This window comes from Carassius auratus, unplaced genomic scaffold (genome assembly GCF_003368295.1).
Source record: "Carassius auratus strain Wakin unplaced genomic scaffold, ASM336829v1 scaf_tig00017980, whole genome shotgun sequence".
NCBI classification, from domain to species: Eukaryota; Metazoa; Chordata; class Actinopteri; order Cypriniformes; family Cyprinidae; genus Carassius; species Carassius auratus.
The window spans coordinates 21,389-43,132 of NW_020524836.1; the positions used below are offsets into that span (position 1 = coordinate 21,389).

The following is a 21,744-nucleotide window of genomic DNA, read 5'->3' on the forward strand; positions in this document are numbered from 1 at the left end:
ATATAACGAAAAGTCTGATTTCGAGGCTTCAAAAGATTCAAGAGCTTTTAAAATGATTAATAAAATGCCACAAAACTGAGAAAATTGGCAGAACCGTATAAATGAAATGCAGAATTCGTACAAGTGTCAGAAAGTGTAGAAGCTTGTTGCTTCAGACTTTATTTCCAGTGAATGATCATCAATCAAGAGTCAATTGATTATTACAGGCTGTTATCGCAAACAGGAACATCACGTTAGTTTTAAGAGCCGAAGGCATGAGAAATATCACAACCGTTTTTTGGCATCTCGAGTCAAAGTCAAGTGTCAAGAGTAAAAATAAGGCGATCTGTCCAGTGTGTACAGTATAAAGTCTTTAAAGAACTACAATCCAAATGGTTTTAAAGTTGCCAAACAAATTAATGACAAGTAACTAAGCAAAAATAGCACTGAAAAAAAAAATGCATTATGTTTGATTAAACATAAAGGTAAACTAGATTCAGATCGCATGCAACACCGATGGGTTTTGGCATCGTAACACACATTAATTATCAGAATTACTGCAAATCCACAGAGACATCCGTCTGTATTCTTTTGCGATAGAAAAGAGTTCTGTAGTAATACAGCATGCTTACACGAACAAGACGTATGAAAAAGCAGGACTCAGCATGGCATTGCACAATTAATTATACAAAACCAAGCTAAACATCGTACAGTACTAAACCATCAAGAATCAATGCAACCTCAAACAATCAATCCAGCGACAGATTCCTTCTGGATTCCTAAGTGACTTTTAATTATTAATTAGAAGTCAACGTTTCAAAGTGGGTTTACGGATTAGACATTAATCTCAATCCGCATTTGTGCTGTGTTCAGAAATGCACAAAAATATAATAAATCACAAACCATTAAAACGGATTGCAAGTGAATAATCTGTGCAAGCATGGCAACAAAACCAATTGGCAATATTAACCCATGAAACACTCTAGAATATTAAATCGATGTGCATCTTGGTTCATTTCTAGCGAGATGCACAGCTAAGTTTGGCAGGGTTTGGGCTCCGTGATTAGCTCCTGCATTGAGTCAGTGACAAGAGCTCAGAACAGATCTACAGCCGGAAAGAAAATCTGAATAAGCGCTACACAAACAGGCCGGATCCCCGTATTAAAGCTTCACAGGCTAGACTGAGGGGAAAAAAAAAACATTTGTCATCTGACACAGAGTTAGAGCGGAAGCTTCAACAGCGTCGCTGGAAGGACTGATTGTCCTCCTGTTTTCCGGTGTGCCGTTCGTTGGGATGAACGGACGGCGGTCGTTAGCCGCTCCAGTGGCTGCCGTCTCCGGTGCGCTGGGCTCGAGCGAGCACGGCCTCTCGGGACACACGCTTGGGCTCTCGGGCCAGACCCAGGAAACACATGAGGTCTATGAAGCAGGTGGTCAGGTTGAGCTTGCAGCCGAACTCACTGGTGGCATAGTCGAAGGGAAACGTGTGGTGATAGTTATGAAAGCCTTCACCTGAGAAATCAAAGCAGGAGATGATTCATCAATCCACAATCTAAGAGAAGCCTGAAGGGTTTTTAACGATTAGATTCTATTTTTAATAACATTTCTTGATGTCATTATACGTGACGCTGTGATACGTGTCACAGAGTTACTTGTAGCAATAGGCAATGATACATTGTATCCATTTCTCTTTTATACCAAAAATCTTTAGGATATTAAGTAAAGATCAGGTTCCATGAAGATATTTTGTAAACTTCCTACCGTAAACCTAATATGCATTGCTAAGAACATCAGACGTACCGATAGCGCTGAAGGTGACGAATCGGTTCTCCCGGGGGTTGATTTTGGCGTCGTAGGGCCGGTTCCCCCACATGTGCGCGGCGCTGTTGACCAGCCAGGTGGCGTTAAGCACAAGAGCGTATCTGAGGAGGGCAGGGACGAAATACGCCACCCACAGAGACTCGCCCCAGAAGAACCACGGCACGACCGTCGGCACGAAGAAGCACATCAGCAGAACAGACGGCTTGTAGAACCTGAGACAGTGCAATCAAACTCCGTTAAAACACCATTCTGACTGACACACGTCATCTGTAGAAATAGACAACATATTGCATACATTTTATTTATTTTTTTGATGCCAAAAATCATTAGGATATTAAGTAAAGATCATGTTCCATGAAGATATTTAGTAGATATATCAAACTTAATTTTGCATTGCTAAGAACTTAAGTTGATCAAGTTTAAAGATGATTTTCTCAATATTTAGATGTTTTTGCTCCCTCAGATTCCAGATTTTCAAATAGTTGCATCTCAGACAGATATTGTCCTCCGAACAAACCACACATCACTGGAGAGATCATTTATTCAGCTTCAGATGATGTATAGATCTCAATTTCATAAAATCGACTCTTATGACTGGTTTTGTGCTCCAGGTCTCATCTGCAGTGATTTGTGACTTGCCTTCTCTGGAACATGACGACTTTATCTGCCTTCAGGTCGCTGAGCTCCAGCTTGCGTCCCTTCTCGATGACGTCCGGATGCTTGCGCACCAGCAGCCAGCCGACGTGAGAGAAGAAGAAGCCTCGCACAGCGTTGTGAGGGTCGGCGTCCGTCTCGGAGTATTTGTGGTGAACGCGGTGATCTCGAGACCATTCGTAGATGTCATTCTACAGCAGGAGATCAAGAAGCGGCTCGTTTCTACACTACTAATGAAAAAGATTGCAACTCTGCTCTGTGCTACAAATCACACACTGCATCTTTAAAACAGAAATACATGGGAGACCATTTCTGCCACTAAATAAAACAATTCTGACTTCATTTTAGCAATGACTTTATAACGTGTAATTGTGAAGAAAGTCAGGATTGTGAGATGCAATTACTTTTTTTATTTTTTTTAAACAGGCTTCCATAAAAGTCTTTCAACCTGAGGTCAAACTACGTTTTTTTTTTTTTGGCGAGACTGAGATCAAATACACAAATAATAAACTTTATAGAAAGGGATTAACCACTTTCTTTTTTTTTTACAAGTTCACTAGCAGTCACATGTTTAAACCAGGGTTATTCTAGACAACTAAAACCATAAATGTATAGTTACTTGGTCAATAAAATAAATGTTAAAATAAATATAAAAAATAAAATACATTTTAATTTAAAGGTAGTGCGAGGGAAACATTTCTAATTTCTGTTAAGTTTAAATTATCAAATTGACTTCAAAACAATAAATAAAAATTAATAAATACTAAATATACATAAACTAATACAAATGGCAAAAAAATTGCAATAAAAAAAAATCTCATTCAAAATACAAGTATAATAGATTGATACTAATCTAAAATTTAGATGATTTTCTAGATAACGGTCTTAAATATAATAGAGATTTCACTTGCATTATGCTTTAACCAGTCCCAGACTTCCATGTGTGTGAGTTTGTGAGTTAGTGTGCATCACTCGACCTCTATTCTACTAAAGAGTGACGTCTGCAATCCTGACAAATGAAGTCTGTTACCTGGAAGGCCATGGAGTTTCCGACGGCGAGAAAGATCTGGAGAGGTAATGATGCTTTATATGATCGGTGACTCCAGAGTCTGTGAGCGCCGGCGGTGATGCCCAGAGCACTGAACAACAAACACCCAAAAACTGGAGGAAAGGACAGACGCCAAGTGACTTTAAAATCTACTACTTCAGACACAAAACTTTAGTTTTTAATGCACATACATGAAGTCTCAGTCACTCACAGTTCAACACACCTGGAGTTTAGCATCCTTTAATGCATTTTGAGCAAATATATGATAAAACACTTTTTTCAATGAGTGTTTTGTTTTAACTCACTCTAAAACTGTGAAATTATTATTTGTATTTTTTTTATGATTTAATTAATTATTAGCATTTAACTCTTAAAACAACCCATCTGGGAAACTTTGACACAGTGTAACGTTTAATGCACACATTACCTAAATGTGTAATGCACTGGATTACCTTACTACATTTGTTTGTCATGTAATTTGGAATCAGTAACCGATTACAACTAGCTGATCATCTACCCAGCTCTGCCAGCCATTGAGATTATAAAAATTTCATTTGCACATGATCTTTAACATATTATGAGCTTTTGCATGTCATCAGGACTAACTGAGTGTATTAGAACATTTCGAAAATTAGATTTAAGAAGATTACGTTTATATTTAAACCTATATGGAGTTTGACTGCCCGGTTTTATTGTTTGGAAAAGTGCAGTGGGAACATTCTTCTAAACATCTCCTTCTGTGTTCTACGTTAGTATGGAGTATATTATAATCAAATGATGACGGAATGTTCATGTATGCATGCTGTATAGAGGGTTTATGGTTGTATATATGCGTGAAACTTACACCAGATCCATGTGAGAGCGCGTGCAGAAGGAAGCAGGAGCAGTCCGTACATAGCTCCGATGTGCAGGAGACTCATCAGAATCACATTTCTCCACACTATGACGATGGGAGGCTTGGGCCCTTCTTTCTCTTTATACGTGTGATCAAACACGTCCTCCACTGCCCCCGGTTCTGGATGCCAAACTGGAGATGTGATGTCCCTGTCAGGCATGATGACCACTGCCTACACACACACACACACACGCACTTCTGTTGTTATAACACACACAACAGCAACACCGGATGCAGCCGAAGAAAAGCGAGAATAAAGAACAAAGTGGGTCAGATGAAACACTCACCGATCTGATGTTGCGAGCGAATGTAGCGCACGCGGAACGATGAAAGACGCCGCTCCGGTGAAACCGTGATGATCAAACGCGTGACGTTCAACGCAAACAGCTGCCGGTGATGCGCCGCTCCGTCGCGAGCTGAAGAAATACTGCGCGGTGATTGGTCAGGGAGTTTGAGGCCACCTTAGCGATCGCTCCGATTGGCTGAGGTTCATCTGATGTTCGCCTTCTCGATTTCACACCAGCATCATTCCAGAACAACCAAACCTTACCGGAGCCGGTGCATTTATACGGTAAACCCGCTCAGCCCACCGACGAGGAGTCCTCTCACGCAGCCAATCACCGGCGAGGAGTCGTCTGCCGCAGCCAATCACCGACGAGGAGTCGTCTCCCGCAGCCAATCACCGGCGAGCCCCTGCTGGCTCTGCTGTCACTGCAGGCATCGCTGTTTTCAAATATGATGTCTTCTTTGATTATCACTTTATATTGCACCTAAATTATGCTAAATATTGATATATATACTGATAACAGGACAGGAAATAGATTAATTATAGTGACCTGTCAGCTGAACTACAGTTACCTCATTGCTTCACAGTGTCAGAAATGTACTTTAAAGCCTATAGTGTACAGCATTATCTATATGGGCCCCTAAAAAAATAAGGGCATGTGAATCAGTTCATTAAAATAAGTTTTCTGGGCAATCATAGATGTTATCAAACAAAGTTCTAAGCAAAAACTACTTCGTATAAGTTCTTTAAAACTAACACGCTTGAAATTGATTCGCTCATTTATTTTGTACCAAGTTATTTAGATCAATATATACAGTTAGACGGCGGGCCGAGGGGAGATTTCGTGTTTTCAAACGATCTGTGGCGAGGGATAACCCAGTTTATTATATGTAACCGCTACGCTTTTCAACAAAGCAAATAAAAATTGTTGCCACTCAAACACTTTGCACATTACTATAATATCGGTAATTTTCTCCAGGTTATTTTACCGGCGAATAGAGCAAGCAGCTACATGCGGGGTCCGACCTGCATGACGTATTTGTTGCCTTCAGCCAATAGCGTGCGTGGAAAGTGTCGGTGATGCGTTTGTGAATGCACTGGCGCGCTTCGCGCCCAGGATTTAAGATTGTACTATTTTACCTAATTTTGCTACATATTCAGTTTGACACAAAATTATAATGTAGAGGTTACGTTATACGATATCCTGTCATTTCTTTGTAATCTTTAATAAATACACCCTTCTGATTTAACACATTTGACATAAATGGTATTGCTTGGAAACAGCGTCATGAAAAAATGAGACAGACAATACTTTTTTTCCTGCCCATGTTTACTTGGATGAAATGAAAAAACATGAAGTGCTGTATGCATATATTTGAGGGAAGTGGTGGACCCACCATTCCCTTCACAGACATAAGTTGGGAGAAATTTATTAAATCAGTATTTCTGTGGAAAGACCTTGAGGGCATAGAAGGTATCATTGCAGAAGAGGCAGTACGGGCATACAAGTTACAAAGCCAAGAACCTACAAACCAGTTAGTCAAACCAGCTAACACTGGCTACCACAGGGAGTGCTACAGTCATTTGACAAATATTACGAAGATAAAACGAGCACAAAGGAGAAGAGAGAAACTGCAAAGGAAGGTTGGCATTATATTGTAGACAGGCAGTGCATCATTGGACATACAGTACAGGTCAAAAAGTTTGGAAACAGTACTATTTTTAATGTTTTTTTTTTTTTTAATGAGTTTCTTCCGCTCATCAAGCCTGCATTTATTTTATCTAAAATACAGGGGGGGGGGGGGGGTGTAATATTGTGATTATATTATTACAATTAAAATAATTAAATAATTCATTAAATAATTGATTTTCAATTTATTATACTTTAAATTATCATTTATTTTTGTGATGCAAAGCTGAATTTTTAGGATCATTATCACACAATCCTTTAGAAATTATTCTAATATGATGATTCATTATCAAAGTTGGAAACAGTTCTGCTGCTTAATATTTTTTCAGAACATGTGTTACTTTTTTAGGATACTTTGATGAATAAAAAGTAAAACAGAACAAAAAAAGCAGCAGCAGCTATGTTTTTAAAATACAAATATTTTGTAACAACAATATACACTACTGGACAGTCTTTTTTTTTTTTTTTTTTTTAAATTAAATCAATACTTTTATTCAGCAAGGATATGTTAAATTGATAAAAAGTGTTAGTAAATAAGATTTATATTATTAGATTTTTTTTTCTTTTTAGTCTTTTATTCATCAAATATATTAGACAGCCTGAATAAATGTGTGTATATATATATATATATATATATATATATATATATATATATACTCATTTATTCAGGCTTGAGTAGAAGAGACTTATTTCAAAAACATAAAAAATTGTAATGTTTTCTAAACTTTTGACCTGTACAGTGCAGAATGGACAGTAATACAGTTAAGAAAGTAGTATTTACAGTAATATAAATTAAATATAAGAGCAGAATAGATATACAGTATGAACAACACATACAGATATGTGCAGTGTAGTTGCAGTAACAACATGAGATTAGTACAAAAAACTACATGAAATGTTTTGGCAAACTTTTAAGTTGGCTTAAAGCCTAGCCCGAAAGTTAAGGCAATAAAGTTCAATAGACAGGTAGAAAGAAAAAAATAAATAGATAAGAAAAAAAAAAAAAAAAAAGAAAAGGTTAGAAAGAAATCTAGAAAGAAGGATAGATAGAAAAAAGACATGACTTCAGGGAGTTTAGATTTGAGTTAAACTTAATATTGCTACACAATGAATTAACTAATATAATAAAAACATGCAAAAATTAACTCTTCCTATTACGGCCTCATTAACATCAAGGACGGAAACACTCCATGCCGGGAAATTGCTACTCGCCGCCAAAGGGAAAAGGGACGAGTCTCTCCTTCTCCATATCCAAGACAGGGACTTGGTGGCTAGAGAAGCACGGTATCACTTCACTTGCTATCGAGATTATACCTGGTATCTGACCACACACAAAATTGAGAGAACAGAAACAAACCTATATGAAAATGGATAGAAGCACTTCTGCAAAACAATCATTGAGGAGAGGCTGTTAAAACAACGCGAGGTACTTCGACTGTCAAAAAGCTGAATTTGCTTTTAAAAAAAATCTGTGGAAGAAACAGAGGGAGTGAACATTACAGCTTATATGGCACACTCACTCAAGTCAAGACTTCACAAGTCTTATCCCTTCTTGAAATTCCTGAAGGCATCCACAACCTACCTTGTATATGTGGACAACCTGTCATACTGGAACTTGTGCACTGCTCATGTAAAAAAAACGAATTGTGTTAAAGGTAGATGCACATGTAAACTGCAAGAGCTGCCTGCCATGTACAAACCTCTGTCAGTGTTTAATCTTTGACAATAAGTCACTTGGAGATGACTAGGGCACACGTGTGTATGTATGTACACATGTGGGGAGATGCGTGTTTGCTACTCTTGAAGAAGTAAATATGTATGACAGGTTTATGTACATTATAATTCTACTTTGTTTGATAGTCTATGTTTTTTGATAGTTATACTTATAATCTTGTTTGTTTTACATGCAGTTTATGTTCTTTGATAGTGATAATCTTATTTCTAATACATACAGTTCTAACTAACGTTAGAGTTCTTAGCTCTCCGGTATGAATATTGATTAGAATATTAGGATACGGACTCTATAACGTTATGTCAGATTTAACTGGTAATTAAATATATGTCTTAAACATCAACAGGTTCATGTTCGCCTTGAGTCTAAGGTAATTATCCACCAACATACAGTGGAGCTGTAGTCTATGCGAGTTGGACGAAGTGTCACCGTTAGAATGTAATGTTTACACCAAATCAAATATGTAATCGCATGATGCTATTTACTGCCAGAGCCGTTAAATACGATATTCTAAACGGCTCTGGCTACTGCTAGTTCGCCAGCTGAAACGTTACCCTACTTAAAACGACACTAACGAGACGCTTACACACGTTTGAACAACACAGTGTACAAAACAAACATTTTATATAAATATATTCTAATTAAATGAATACTTACAATCACACAAAGAATGTCATTGACGATCAATGCGCTGCTGGTGCTCGTGTCTGATAGCTAAATCATTCGTGTAACAGCTGTTCTAAATAAGCTACATCTGATTGGATAGTAATAATCCCATGTCAGTATCTTGCCGCGCTATTGGCTCAACTAATATAGTAGGCACCCTCTTTTGCCTGCATATTTACGGATCGTACATTATGATTTCGGGGAAAATGTGCAATAAATGGGAGTGGCAACACATTTCATATCATTGAGAATAAAACAACCGTCCCAACTTTACAAATCCAGGTTCTCCCTCCATAGGGATCATTCATCTCGAAAAGTAAAGCAGATACGGACCCTCGGCCCACCGTCTAAGTAGAGTCTACATAATTTCATTTCTGCATTATTTGTAATTGGCCCCATATATTTTTTTCCTATTCATTTGTAATAATATATATATATATATATATATATATATATATATATATATATATATATATATATATATATATATATATTTTTTTTTTTTTTATTGTAGTGAATCAATTTGCTCAGAGTTTTCTGTTATAATGACACTCTCCCTTTAAATGTAGTTTAGTTTGAGATACATTGTGTTCTCTTTTTGAAATCTTAATTTGTCATGTTTGAAGGTGTGTTGGAGTTAAAAGTTATCGTCAAAACTTTAGGTAAGTTTCCCCTCATGTGTCACGCTTGAGATAAACTGATATGAAGAAGATACTGATCCAGATATGATGTTGAGTGATATCATTCAAACCTTTGCTCTTATTTTGACATCACACACACCCTGGAAACACACTCATCCACACTGCTTCTTAAAAACTGCGTTTGCTGCTGAATGTTTTTTTTTTAAAACTGTACCATTCAAAAGTTTGAGGTAAATGCTATTAAACACGGAAATAAATGTATATTTTTACTAAGCAATTTTAATGCATTAAATTGATCAAATGTGACAGTAAAGACATTTGTAATGTTACACATTTTTTTTTAAATAAAGTAAAAAAAAAAAAAAAGCTGTTCTTTTGAACTTTCTGTGAATCTGTGAATCCTGACAAATAATATTTCCAACCAAATATTGTGCGGCACAACTGTGTTCAACATTGATAATAATCAGAAATGTTTCTTGAGCAGTAAATCATCATATTAGAATGATTTCTGAAGATCATGTGACTGAAGACATGATGCTGAAAATACAGCGGAGCATCACAGAAATAAATTACAGTTTAACAGAGATTCACTTAGAAAACAGTTGTTTTACATTAGAATAATGTTTCACAATTTTTTAAGTATTTTTGATCAAATGCATGCAGCTTTGATGAGCAGAAGAGACCTCTTTTAATAACAATATTGCAAACCTTAGGTCACCGGTTTATAACTAAATGTTTTAATATGTCAGTTTTGTTCTGGTCTAATAATGTGGGTGAAATAAAAGAGAAAGCAGTTATAAATTATATATTAATACATCAGAAAGGAAAAAGTATGCATGAAGGCTATCAAACACTCAGAAAGTGTCGACAGTTAAAGTGTTAAAGTCAAAACAGTGTTATAGAGATGAAGCTGTGCAATGTGCATCCAGTCTAGTTGGACCATAGCGCCATCTACTGTGCGATTATTGAATAACAAAGATATTTAATAGCCTGATTAACAAACATTTAAATGTGATTTTACATAATGTGCCATCAAACATATGATCAGTATCATGCGGGATGACAAATATTGTTATTATTGTTAGATTACCCAATGCATATTGATTCTAACTCATTAAATAAATCTAATTTTATATGGGCTAATCAGAAGAGGAAATTATATGTCATAAAGGCTACAGATTTATTACATCATTTCAGAAATGCATGCTATTCGTTTAATTTAAATTAAAAGTATATTTAGTGTTGAGTTTGCACACGTCATCATTACTCGCCTGGCTATCAATAGAAATAGAAAGATATATGGTGGAATGGATGTTTGCATTAAGGTAAGTATAAAATGGGATGAGTTAATGGCCCATACTCGGTCTCTGATTAGCCAGGGACAATAATTTCCATTATTCTTAACATTAACTAGAAAACTGAAACGTGTAAGGGAATTAAATGTAAAATAAATAAATAAATAAATGTCAATAATAATAATAAATTAATACATATATTTAATACAATACAATGGAAAACACTTTAGAAAAATAGTTTAAAAAAAAACCTAAATGAAGCATAAACAATTCATTTTCATATGTTATTGCTGTTAAGGTGTTTCAAGTGCTGAATTCTGACTAGCATACGAGACCTAATAGTTCTGCAATATCTTAACATGGCAGAAACAATAACTTCGGTTTGCTGTCATCATTATTTATGTATAAATAAATCCAGACCGCCGAGCAGACAGCAGAGTCACGTGGTTACATTTCTCAGCGGTGATCACGATGAACCAATCACAGCCGTGTGTGATTAACTAAATTCTTATAGAGATTGGTTGAGTAGATTTAAATTTGTATGTCAGGTATGGATTAGTTTAAATAATAATCTTAAATAATTATACTTTTTACTACATGAATATCATCAACGAAACAAAACGCTGCGAAATTTGAACTGGTTTCAATGGACCAGTGGAAGTCATCATTTTTCAATCCCATTAGCTCAAATAGCAAAAGAGAAACTCAACGATATTGTTTTTTATGACTTTCAATAAAATAAAAATTAAGAGAGATTGATCATGGCAGTCAGATGAGAGAACGATGTCACCAACAGACCATTGGAAACACCCTCTCATTTTATTTGATATAATTTTTTGTATTTTGTATTTTTATTTTGCTATTTGATTCAAAGTTGATATAATACAAATAATATTCTTATAAATGTACATACATTTAAAAAAAAATACAAATATGAAAAACTTTCCAGGATTTATGATGGTGACCGTTAAACGCGTCACGTGGGCCAACGAGCGCCATCTGCAGGTAAGCACCAGCACACGTCACAGGAAACCGTTATTATTATGATTATCGGCCCACAGCACTCGCAGCTCCATGGTGCGCTCTACGTGTGTTTATTAAATTATCTGACATTTGTAAGTAGCTCAGTGATGGAGGTGAACCGGGATGAAGCGGAGCGATGCGTCGAGATCGCGCTCGGAGCTCTGGAGGACGCGCAGCCGGAGAAAGCGCGCAGGTTCCTGGAGAAAGCGCAGCGGCTTTTCCCGACGCGCAGAGCCCGTGGTGAGCGCACTGATCCCGGGCTAAACCAGGCCTGCTCGCCGCGGTACTGGATCCGATCTGTCGCTCAGTGGATTATATATTCACATACTGAGGGGAAAACGCGCAGCTTTGTGTTGTTTTATTAGTGCGTGATGTACTCAGACCTGCTGAGAGATGTGATAAGTGTTTGTTGTAGTGTCTGTGATGATGATGATGATGATGATGATGATGATGATGATGTAACTATTGCATATAATGTTATACAGACAGCTCAGATTGAGAGTCACATTAATCCGGCTGTGTCTCAACTCGCAGTGAGCTGCCTCATTAGACAGCATAGCTGATATCTTAGAATCCAATAATGCTGGAGTAGTTCACCAGAATATGATAATGTGCTAACCCAAGATTAGGATGAGTTTGTTTCTTCATCAGGTTTGTAGAAATGTACAAGTGTGTCATCAATGGATGCTCTGCAGTGAATGGGTGCCGTCAGAATGAGAGTCTGATAAAAACATCACAATAATCCACAGCACTCCAGTCCATCAGTGAACATCTGGAGAAGACAAAACCTGAAACACATCCAGCATTAAAACTTTTTTAACTCAAACACATAGAGTCTATAATCCATAATAACACTTCCTCCAGTGAAAAAGTGCATCTGCTGTTGTCTCTCACAGATTAGTTTAGATCTGTTTAAACGCTGCTTGATCTGTGCAGATTTCTCTCCTGATTCAGACCAGAACACTGTTTCACTGGAGGAAGTGTTATTCTGGATTATAGACTCTATGTGTTTGAGTTAAAATCATCTTAATGCTGGATGTGTTTCATCTTTTGTCTTCTCCAGATGTTCACTGATGGACTGGAGTGCTGTGGATTACTGTGATGTTTTTATCAGACTCTCATTCTGACGGCACCCATTCACTGCAGAGCATCCATTGATGAGACACTGATGCAATGCTACATTTCTACAAACCTGATGAAGAAACAAACTCATCCTGATCTCAGATGAACTGAGGGTGAAGACATTTTCAGCATTATCATTTTTTGGGTGAACTGTTCCTTTAAGTCTCATGTGCTGCTCATGTGTCTGAAAGGCTGTCTGTCTGAAGTAATGGGAGCTGTGTTGATGTCTGTTGAGCTCTTGTCTCTGGTTGTTTCTCAGAGCTGCTGGCGTCTCTGGAGCAGAACGGCGAGGCTTGGTCTCAGAGAGCCGCTGATGGCACAGAAGCAGGTCAGCGCAGGTCAGAGGTCAGCAGTAATGACTCCAGTAAACCCTACACAGCGGAGCAGGCCGAGGCCGTCAGCAGGTGCCCACCGGGTTTGCTTTTACAGCCAGACAGGAATCAGAACCTTCTTTTGTAGTGTTATCTTCCCAATATTTTGTAGTCCACTATAAAGCTACTCAAGGATTCTGCAACCAAAAGCAGGAATATTTAATGATAATAAAAAAAAATTATATATATATATATATTTATTTATTTATTCATTTTATTATATATATATATATATATATATATATATATATATATATATATATAATTTTTTTTTTTTTTTTTTGTTAAGTGTGTAAATCTTTTTTTATATATATTTCTGTTTGGTGCCAATTTTATTTTATTTTTTTCAGAATAAGTTTTTGTAAATGTGTTTTTACGTATTTTTTTTTCAAATATAGTGATTTTAGTACTCCATATTAAATATATTAATCCTTCAATTATTTTACTATTATCATTTATGTGCTTTTATTGTGTTTATTAGATTTTATTTTTATATTTTCAGATTAAATTTTAGTTTTAAATAATTTTGTAATGTGATTTTTATAATTTAGCACTTCCTAATAAACATAAATCTTATTTTATAAGACCCAAATCAGTGTTATTTTAGTATTTCTATAGTATTATAATATTTATAGCATCGTATTTGATTTAACATTTTAATAATTTTACACTGTCGTTTTTAATATTTAACTCTTATTTATTCTGCAGTTATTGTCTGAGTTGAGCTCTTGTGTGGTGTTTGTTAGCTCCAGATCCAGACTGTGCTGTTTTGTCTTCGGCAGAATAAAGCAGTGTAAGAACTACTACGAGACTCTGGGCGTGCAGAAAGATGCTTCTGAAGACGATCTTAAGAAAGCTTACAGGAAGCTGGCGTTAAAGTTTCACCCTGATAAGAATCACGCTCCGGGAGCCACGGAGGCGTTTAAAGGTACAGCGTCAGTAACAGCGTTCGCTCTTTATTAGAGAATGTGATGATGTTGTTGTGTGCTGCAGCGATAGGAAACGCGTACGCAGTTCTGTCCAATGTGGAGAAGAGACGACAGTACGATCAGTTCGGCTCGGGCCGCTCCAGCCAGACCAGCGACACACACTTCCAGGCCGATATTTCTCCTGAAGATCTCTTCAACATGTTCTTCGGAGGAGGCTTTCCTTCCAGTGAGTCTGAGACGGTCAACGCTGAGATCACTTACTGGCCAGAAAACTGGTTTTGCATTCAAAGGTTCTCCCTAAAACCTAAAGATAGATAAAGAAATGTACAAAATTGTTGTAGCATTGTGACATTTTCATAAAAAGAAAGATTTTATTTCTAGGGAAGCTTGTTTCCGCCCAGGAATACAAAAATAAAATGGTAATTGTTAATTTTTTTTTCATGCAATTCTGTGTTTATATTTCATCATACTAAGAATTGCATCTTGTGATTTTGAGGAAGAAAGTCTGAAAAGTTACTTTTTTTTGTGCTGTCAAACAATTCTGCATATATAAATACACACAGAAATGTTATGTTTATAGAATAAATATATATTTATTAATATAATTTATTTATATTATTTATATAAATATATACATGTTAATCTTATATATGCTGTATGTGTGTGTATTTATTTTGTATATACATCTTAAATATACACAGTACACACATATGTTATGAAAACCAACCCCCTTTTTTTATTGATTATTATTAATATTATTTTATTTTTAGGATTTTTTAAAATTATTATTATTATTATTTTTATATTTTTTGATTAATCGTTTGACAGCACTGCTTTCTTTTATTATTATTATTATTATTATTATTATTCTGTGGTGGTCACAAGCTTCCATACATTACTGTTTTTTTAACACATTTTTTTTTATTCTTTCATCATTTTCTCTTAGCAAATATATATCATTACATATTTCTATCTTTAATTTTGGGGTGAAATATGACCTGGACACATACTTTTAGTTCATCTGTGTCTCAGACGTCACACACACAGTCCCATGAATCCCTGAGGCTCTGAATAAAGACGTGACTGTGTTTCTTTCAGGTAATGTTCACATGTACAGTAATGGACGGATGCGCTTTAATCAGAATCAGGGCGAGAGAGGAGAACAGCGAGGGGTGAGGACACGAGCTCTGTTCATTCAGGAGAATTGTGTGTGTGTGTGTGTGTGTGTGTGTGTCAGTGGATGGGAAATGCTTTCTTCTCATGTTTGTGTCGTTTTCAGTAACCTCTTAGCTTTTGCTGCAGGTCACTTCTTAAGTCCTGTGGAAGGACATATTATATGTCTCATACTCATCATAAGCATTAAGAAATACTTTGTACTGCATACTCATTACACACAGTTTATATTATTATTATTATTATTATTATTTTGTGCAAATAGAAATATAATACTTGCAATATTAAAATTACTATTTTTGTCTAATATTAAAATTGTTAGCTATAAAAATGTGTGTGTATATATATATATATATATATGTATATATGTAAGCAAAATATAAACAATTGTAATTAACGAAATTAACTATTAATTAAAAATAAATATAATACTTGTTTTGCAATATTAAAATTACTTTGTTTTTGTAAATGGTTTTTAATTAAAAAAATATGAAATTATATAAATATATAAAAAAGTAAAATTATAAAATATGTATAAAAATAATTTTAATTTATGAAACTAGGAAATATAGCATTTATACAATTTTATTAATTAAAAATAAATATAATACTTGTCTTTCAATATTAAAAATGACTATGTTTTTGAAACTATATAAAATATAGCATTTATACAGTTCAGACTGATTTTCATTTACAAAATTCACTTGAAGTACCTGAACTGTGGGTTCTGAAGCGGCAACAGTTGATCTCGCTGAGCTGTATTCTCTGAATCAAACAGCAGAGGGCGCCAAAAACACGTTTATGAGTCGATCAGACTGTGATGGAGAGTAGGAGGGCCGATTAATATGATTGTGTGTGTGTGTGTGTGTGTGTGTGTGTGTTTAGGGCGGTCTTGCTCTTCTCATGCAGTTGATGCCCATCCTCATCCTTGTCTTCGTATCAGCGCTCAGTCAGATGATGGTGACCAACCCTCCCTACAGCCTCAGCTTCAGACCGTGAGTCTCTCTCTCTCTCTCTCTCTCGGTTTATCTCTCTCTCTCTTTATCTACTTTCACACTTTAAACAGCACAGTTGTTCTTCCAGTAGTCACATTTGCTCCTTCAGATATCTTCAGCACACAAACGCTCTCGTTATCAGAATCAGTCGATTAGATGAAGTTCTACAGCAGGAACAAGGCTTCATTTTATTTCTATAGCACATCACAAACACAATGGTTATACAAAGTGCTTTACTTCAAAATCTTATATATATTTAAAGTTTCAGGTTGTGGACTGAGTGACACATGACTCTTGATTTTGATTGACATGTTCCTAAGGAAACCTGAGCTTGTGTCACATGATCAGTGTCACTCACATTACATGACCTTACATCTGACCTAGAAATCATTTAATGTCAGAGTTTATATTAATCACAGCTGTGAGCACAGATAACAAGCACCAGTGCACTGCCTCAGTGTTTGCACGTCTCTATCATTATTAGTTTCATGGTCATAGGTTTTGGGCCAGTTTTGCAACAGTTTTTTTTTAATGATTTTTTTCATCTGAAAATAAAGTTTATTTCATAATCCGTTAATCAAATTTATTTAATAATTAACACTTAAAATAACAAAAAGTTGTGTCTATACACAGTCATATATATATTTATATAAGATTTTAAATTATACATTCATATGTTTTTGAAATATAAACATTTCAGCTTTCATGACAGATTTATTCTTTATTATTGTGATGTATATTTATTAAAAAAGCTCAGTTTTTAAATAATTGTTGTAATGTTTAACAGTTGAACTGATTGATTGTTCGTATCATCTGAATGTGAATGTAACACTGTAGAAGACAGATGTGTTCTGTCAATCACCTGAGATCTCGTCTGATTGGTCGAGAGAGATCCGAGAGATTCAAACTCTGAATGAACTCTTAACCTTTGACCCTGACGGATCTTCACGAAGAGGAATCATCTAGAAGTCTGAACCTGTGACCTCTGACCCTCAGTGCTCTCTTTATACACTTGCACAACAACAATACTAGAACATAAAATCAGATTTATCCGCTATATTAACACACACTTATCTCAGTGGTACTAATACAGAGAGTAATAACTGTTTTCTCTCTGTGTGTTGAACTCTTATCATGTCTTTCACGTGTGTGTGTCACAGGTCAGCGGGTCACACACACAAGCGCGTGACGGAGCATCTGGGCGTGACGTATTACGTGAACGAGCGATTCTCGCAGGACTACAGCGGCGCGAGTCTGACACGAGTCGAGAGCAGCGTGGAGGAAGACTACATCTCCAACCTCAGGAACAACTGCTGGAGAGAGAGACAACAGAGTACGACACACACACACACACACACACAGAGACAAACAGAGAGACACACACACACACACACACACACACACGTTTGTTTTTGTGTAAAGTGTGTTCATCCCATAGGTGTAATGGTTGTTATTCTGTACAAACTGTATATTCTATGTCCCTACACCAACCCTACACCTAACCCTAACCCTCACAGGAAACTTTCTGCAATTTTACTTTCTCAAAAAAACTCATTCTGTATGATTTATAAGTGTTTTGAAAAATGGGGACATGGGTTATGTCCTCATAAGTCACCCTCTCCTTGTAATACCTGTGTTATACCCATGTCATTATACAGAGTTGTGTCCTGATATGATATACACACACACACACAGAGACACACACACACACACTGAAACACACACACACACACACACACACACACACACTGACATTCACACACACACACACACACACACACACACACACACACTGACATTCACACACACACACACACAGAGACACACTGACATTCACACACACACACACACACACACACACACACAAACAGAGCGACACACTGACACACACACACACACACACTCTCAGACACAAACACACTACTGTATCTACTGTAGCATTACACATGTCTTTACTGACACACTTGAGCAGTATAATCCACGCTTGATGGACAAAATTCCATTTCTTTATATATATCTATATATATCTATATCTTGACCAAATCGTATCAATAGAGAAACCAACATTCTCTACATCACAAGTGAATCACACACAGTGTGAGGAAGTGATGACAGAGCTGTTGTTTCTGTGTGGACTGGCCCTTTAAGAGCTCGTAGTAATAGTGTGATCATAACTGAGCCAGTTCAGCCGGATGAGACCAGACCAATCAGGTGAGTGTGTGACGCTTCATGACACACACGTCCGAACCAGACTCTTTTTGGGAACTGAAGCAGATTGGTTTGCTGAGAGCCTGTCAGAACTGGCTGCGCTTTCTCACTTCCTTTACCATCATTCGTCTCGCGATCCATGAATCAGCTCGAGTTCTAGAGATATTCAAGAGAAGTTCAAACACATTTCACTGATGAGTCACTGCCTGAACCAGCAGCGTTTCATCATCTGACGGGACTTTTGAGTTCTGCCGTGATTGGCTAATTAATGCACACGTGTCCTGCAGCACAGAAGCAGTCATCAGTGTCACAGAGATATCTGTAGCTATAGACGATACATTGTATACATTTCTCTTTGATGCCTAAAATCATCAGGATATTAAGATCATGTTCCATGAAGATATTTAGTACATTTCCAACCGTAATTATATATCAAAACTTCATTTCTGATTAGTAATATGCATTGCTAAGAGCTTCATTTGAACAACTTTAAAGATGATTTTCTCAATATTTAGATTTTTTTGCTCCCTCAGATTCCAGATTTTCAAATAGTTGTATCTCAGACAAATATTGTCCTCCGAACAAACCACACATCACTGGAGAGATCATTTATTCAGCTTCAGATGATGTAGAAATCTCAATTTCATAAGATTGACTCTTCTGACTCACAAATGTGCATGTGTGTGCGTGTGTGTGTCTGTGTGTGTGTCTGTGTGTCTCTGTGTGTGTGTGTGTCTCTGTGTGTGTGTGTGTGTGTGTGTCTGTGTGTGTGTGTGTATTCCAGAGGAGGGTCTGCTGTACCGCGCGCGGTATTTCGGGGACAGTGGTCTGTACCAGCGGGCTCAGCGGATGGGAACCCCGAGCTGCTCTCGTCTGTCTGAGGTTCAGGCGTCTCTACACTGAGAGATGAAGCTTCACTGCACTACCTGGTGAGCACCGTCTCCGTCCATCCACACCGTGACCTCTGACCTCTGAGTCCTGCTTCCCTCACACTCACACATCCACAGCCGCTTTGCTTTCAGTTCATGCATTCCCCGAGAATCAAACCTAGAACACGAACATCCAGAAGAGAATCAGGGAAGAGTTCAGTTCCTGGACGCTCAGAGTCACGTTTGACCCTGTGTGTGTGAACACTGTTAATATTTGCAGCAGAGCGGGAAAAAAACAGGAACTATAAGAAAGATAATCCTGTTTGATTGATTTGTGACTTCCATCAACAATAGACATATTAAATAAGAGTAAATTTAAAAACAATAAATGTTTATTAAGGTTTAGTAAGAAACTGAAAAACAAAGTCACCTGGAAAAAAATAAATAAAACATGGAAAATATTTTAAAAAGACGTATGTATACACACACACACACACACACACACACATTTATATATACAGTGGTGTGAAAAAGTGTTGGCCCCCGATTTCTTTATTTCCTTCTTTTTTTTTTTTTGTGTCATGTTTGTCACACTTTAATGTTTTGGATCCTCTAACAAATTTAAATAATAGTAAAACTGTATTTTAGGTATTCACTGTTTTCTTTTAATAATAAACACCTTCATTTAAAAACTGCATGTTGTGTTTACTTGTGTTATCTTTGACTAATATTTAAACTTGTTTGATGATCTGAAACATTAAAGTGTGACAAACATTAAAAAAAGAAATCAGGAAGGGGCCAACACTTCTGAATGAATGTGAAAAATTCTTCCCAGATCAGTGTTGGAGAACTCAGAGAGTGTGTGTGCTTCAGCTTTGAGCAGAATATTGTGTTCTGCTCGGCGTTGAATGTGCTATTTTCATCTCAAATAATGAACTAAACGGTAAGATTCTCATATTTCTTCAAATAAATAGTAACATATCAATGTTTATTTTCTGAACAGGTTCCAAAAACAATCTCTCCAGTCTGGAATATGGAGGAACGCCATACGGATTGTAAATACATCTGTTCGAAAAACAGAGCTGAGTTCTGAACTGGACTAGAAAGACTTACTGAGGGCTGGAGCTGTGTGTGTGTGTGTGTGTGTGTGCGTGTGTGCGTGTACATGAATGCATGCTAAGGACCATGTACATGTGTGTGTGTGTGTGTGTGTGAAACCGGAGCTGGTGTTTTGGACTCCTGTGGATGAAGGACGTTCCTCTCAGTCTGAATGTTCTGGCCCTGGATTAAAGTTCATGGTATCGTTTCTCTAAATTCAGCATCATCTTCAGCTCTGGCAGGAATCAGCGATCTGGTTTTGCATTATTGGACAGACTGGAGATCTGACGACAATATCTGCATATTTATTTGAGTTTGTTTAGATGGAGATCATGTCTTTTTAATGGTTTATATTTGTATGTTTGAGATTTATCTATGCAGGGATCATCTGTGCTGTGTGTTAGGAGTAACTACAGCTGCTGTACACCGCTCTTATTTATTGAAGGATTGAATAGGAATATTTATTTCATATGAAGTTTTATTTTCTACATGACTTTAGTGAAACTATTTCATCGCTGAGAGACTGCACTGCAATTATTTCACGGAGTACAAATAAAGATTGTACGTGCCACTGTACACGGAGTGTGTGTGTGTGTGTGTGTGTGTGCAGGAGTGTTTTAGACGTCAGATCATGTGTTTCAGCACGTCCAGTCACCCGTCTGAAGAAGGAAAACTACTGCGTGGAAGGGTAACAAAAACATGCACTTCACTTAAAACATTAGTTGACCTAAAGACTATGACTATAATAATAGAAATGTAGCCTTGCATCAGTGTCTCAGTGATTGCTCTGCAGTGAATGGGTGCCGTCAGACTGAAAGTCCAAACAGCTGATATGTAGATTCATTGGTTTATGGTCACGTTTTAATGCATTATACTGTCTAAAGGCATAACCATGAATAGATCAAATATAATAACTGGTTAGTTTTTCATGAGAATATACTATGCATCATAAGCTGCATTACAAAGAATATTAAATGCATTGACTTTATAATGCATTTTACAGTAAAACAGCATATTCTTTAAAATATATGGATATCACAAATATATTGATCAAACTAATTAAAGTACTTTGTAAATAAAATATTGCACTAATTAAGCCATTGATCATTGAAACAGGTTTATATGGACTTTGAGTTCTGTTCGTTTTTTTACAAGATTGTGGCATCTCTGGATGGAGCTGCAATTACAATATGAAGTGCAGTAATAATTTCTCCACTTCCTGATTTCCAGAGAATACAGATAATGATAA

At 36.6% G+C, this 21,744-nt stretch overlaps 2 protein-coding genes across 3 annotated transcripts; one reads left to right on the top strand and one right to left on the bottom strand.

Moving 5' to 3' along the window:
- Positions 1 to 124: 124 nt before the first annotated feature.
- On the bottom strand, positions 125 to 4,949 carry LOC113075906 (acyl-CoA desaturase). Its single transcript, XM_026248560.1, has 6 exons — positions 4,685 to 4,949; positions 4,347 to 4,569; positions 3,485 to 3,615; positions 2,440 to 2,645; positions 1,780 to 2,012; positions 125 to 1,491 (listed from the first exon to the last, which is right to left on the bottom strand). Exons 2-6 carry the CDS (start codon positions 4,555 to 4,557, stop codon positions 1,292 to 1,294), a joined length of 981 nt encoding a protein of 326 aa, XP_026104345.1. The 5' UTR covers positions 4,558 to 4,569; positions 4,685 to 4,949; the 3' UTR covers positions 125 to 1,291.
- Positions 4,950 to 11,585: 6,636 nt separating this feature from the next.
- LOC113075907 (dnaJ homolog subfamily B member 12-like) lies at positions 11,586 to 21,071 on the top strand. 2 transcript variants are annotated; one of them, XM_026248562.1, is made up of 10 exons: positions 11,586 to 11,712; positions 11,831 to 11,970; positions 13,112 to 13,256; positions 14,006 to 14,151; positions 14,217 to 14,378; positions 15,251 to 15,324; positions 16,211 to 16,320; positions 17,481 to 17,653; positions 19,313 to 19,457; positions 20,401 to 21,071. In XM_026248562.1, exons 2-9 carry the CDS (start codon positions 11,838 to 11,840, stop codon positions 19,429 to 19,431), a joined length of 1,062 nt encoding a protein of 353 aa, XP_026104347.1. In that variant the 5' UTR covers positions 11,586 to 11,712; positions 11,831 to 11,837; the 3' UTR covers positions 19,432 to 19,457; positions 20,401 to 21,071. The 2 variants fall into 2 exon arrangements, with proteins under 2 accessions (XP_026104347.1, XP_026104346.1); XM_026248561.1 differs by lacking the exon at positions 11,586 to 11,712 and having other exon boundaries at positions 11,722 to 11,970.
- Positions 21,072 to 21,744: the final 673 nt, after the last annotated feature.

What these genes read in the sequence shown, in the direction of transcription:
- LOC113075906 (XM_026248560.1), bottom strand. Translation starts at nt 4,557, where the DNA reads ATGCCTGACAGGGACATCACATCTCCAGTTTGGCATCCAGAACCGGGG. An exon ending in CGCTCTCACATGGATCTGGT is followed by an intron (nt 3,616 to 4,346) that starts GTAAGTTTCACG and finishes CCTTTCCTCCAG; the next exon opens with TTTTTGGGTGTTTGTTGTTC. An exon ending in CGTCACCTTCAGCGCTATCG is followed by an intron (nt 1,492 to 1,779) that starts GTACGTCTGATG and finishes TTGATTTCTCAG; the next exon opens with GTGAAGGCTTTCATAACTAT.
- LOC113075907 (XM_026248561.1), top strand. Translation starts at nt 11,751, where the DNA reads ATGATTATCGGCCCACAGCACTCGCAGCTCCATGGTGCGCTCTACGTG. An exon ending in CCCGACGCGCAGAGCCCGTG is followed by an intron (nt 11,971 to 13,111) that starts GTGAGCGCACTG and finishes GTTGTTTCTCAG; the next exon opens with AGCTGCTGGCGTCTCTGGAG. An exon ending in CGGAGGAGGCTTTCCTTCCA is followed by an intron (nt 14,379 to 15,250) that starts GTGAGTCTGAGA and finishes TGTTTCTTTCAG; the next exon opens with GTAATGTTCACATGTACAGT.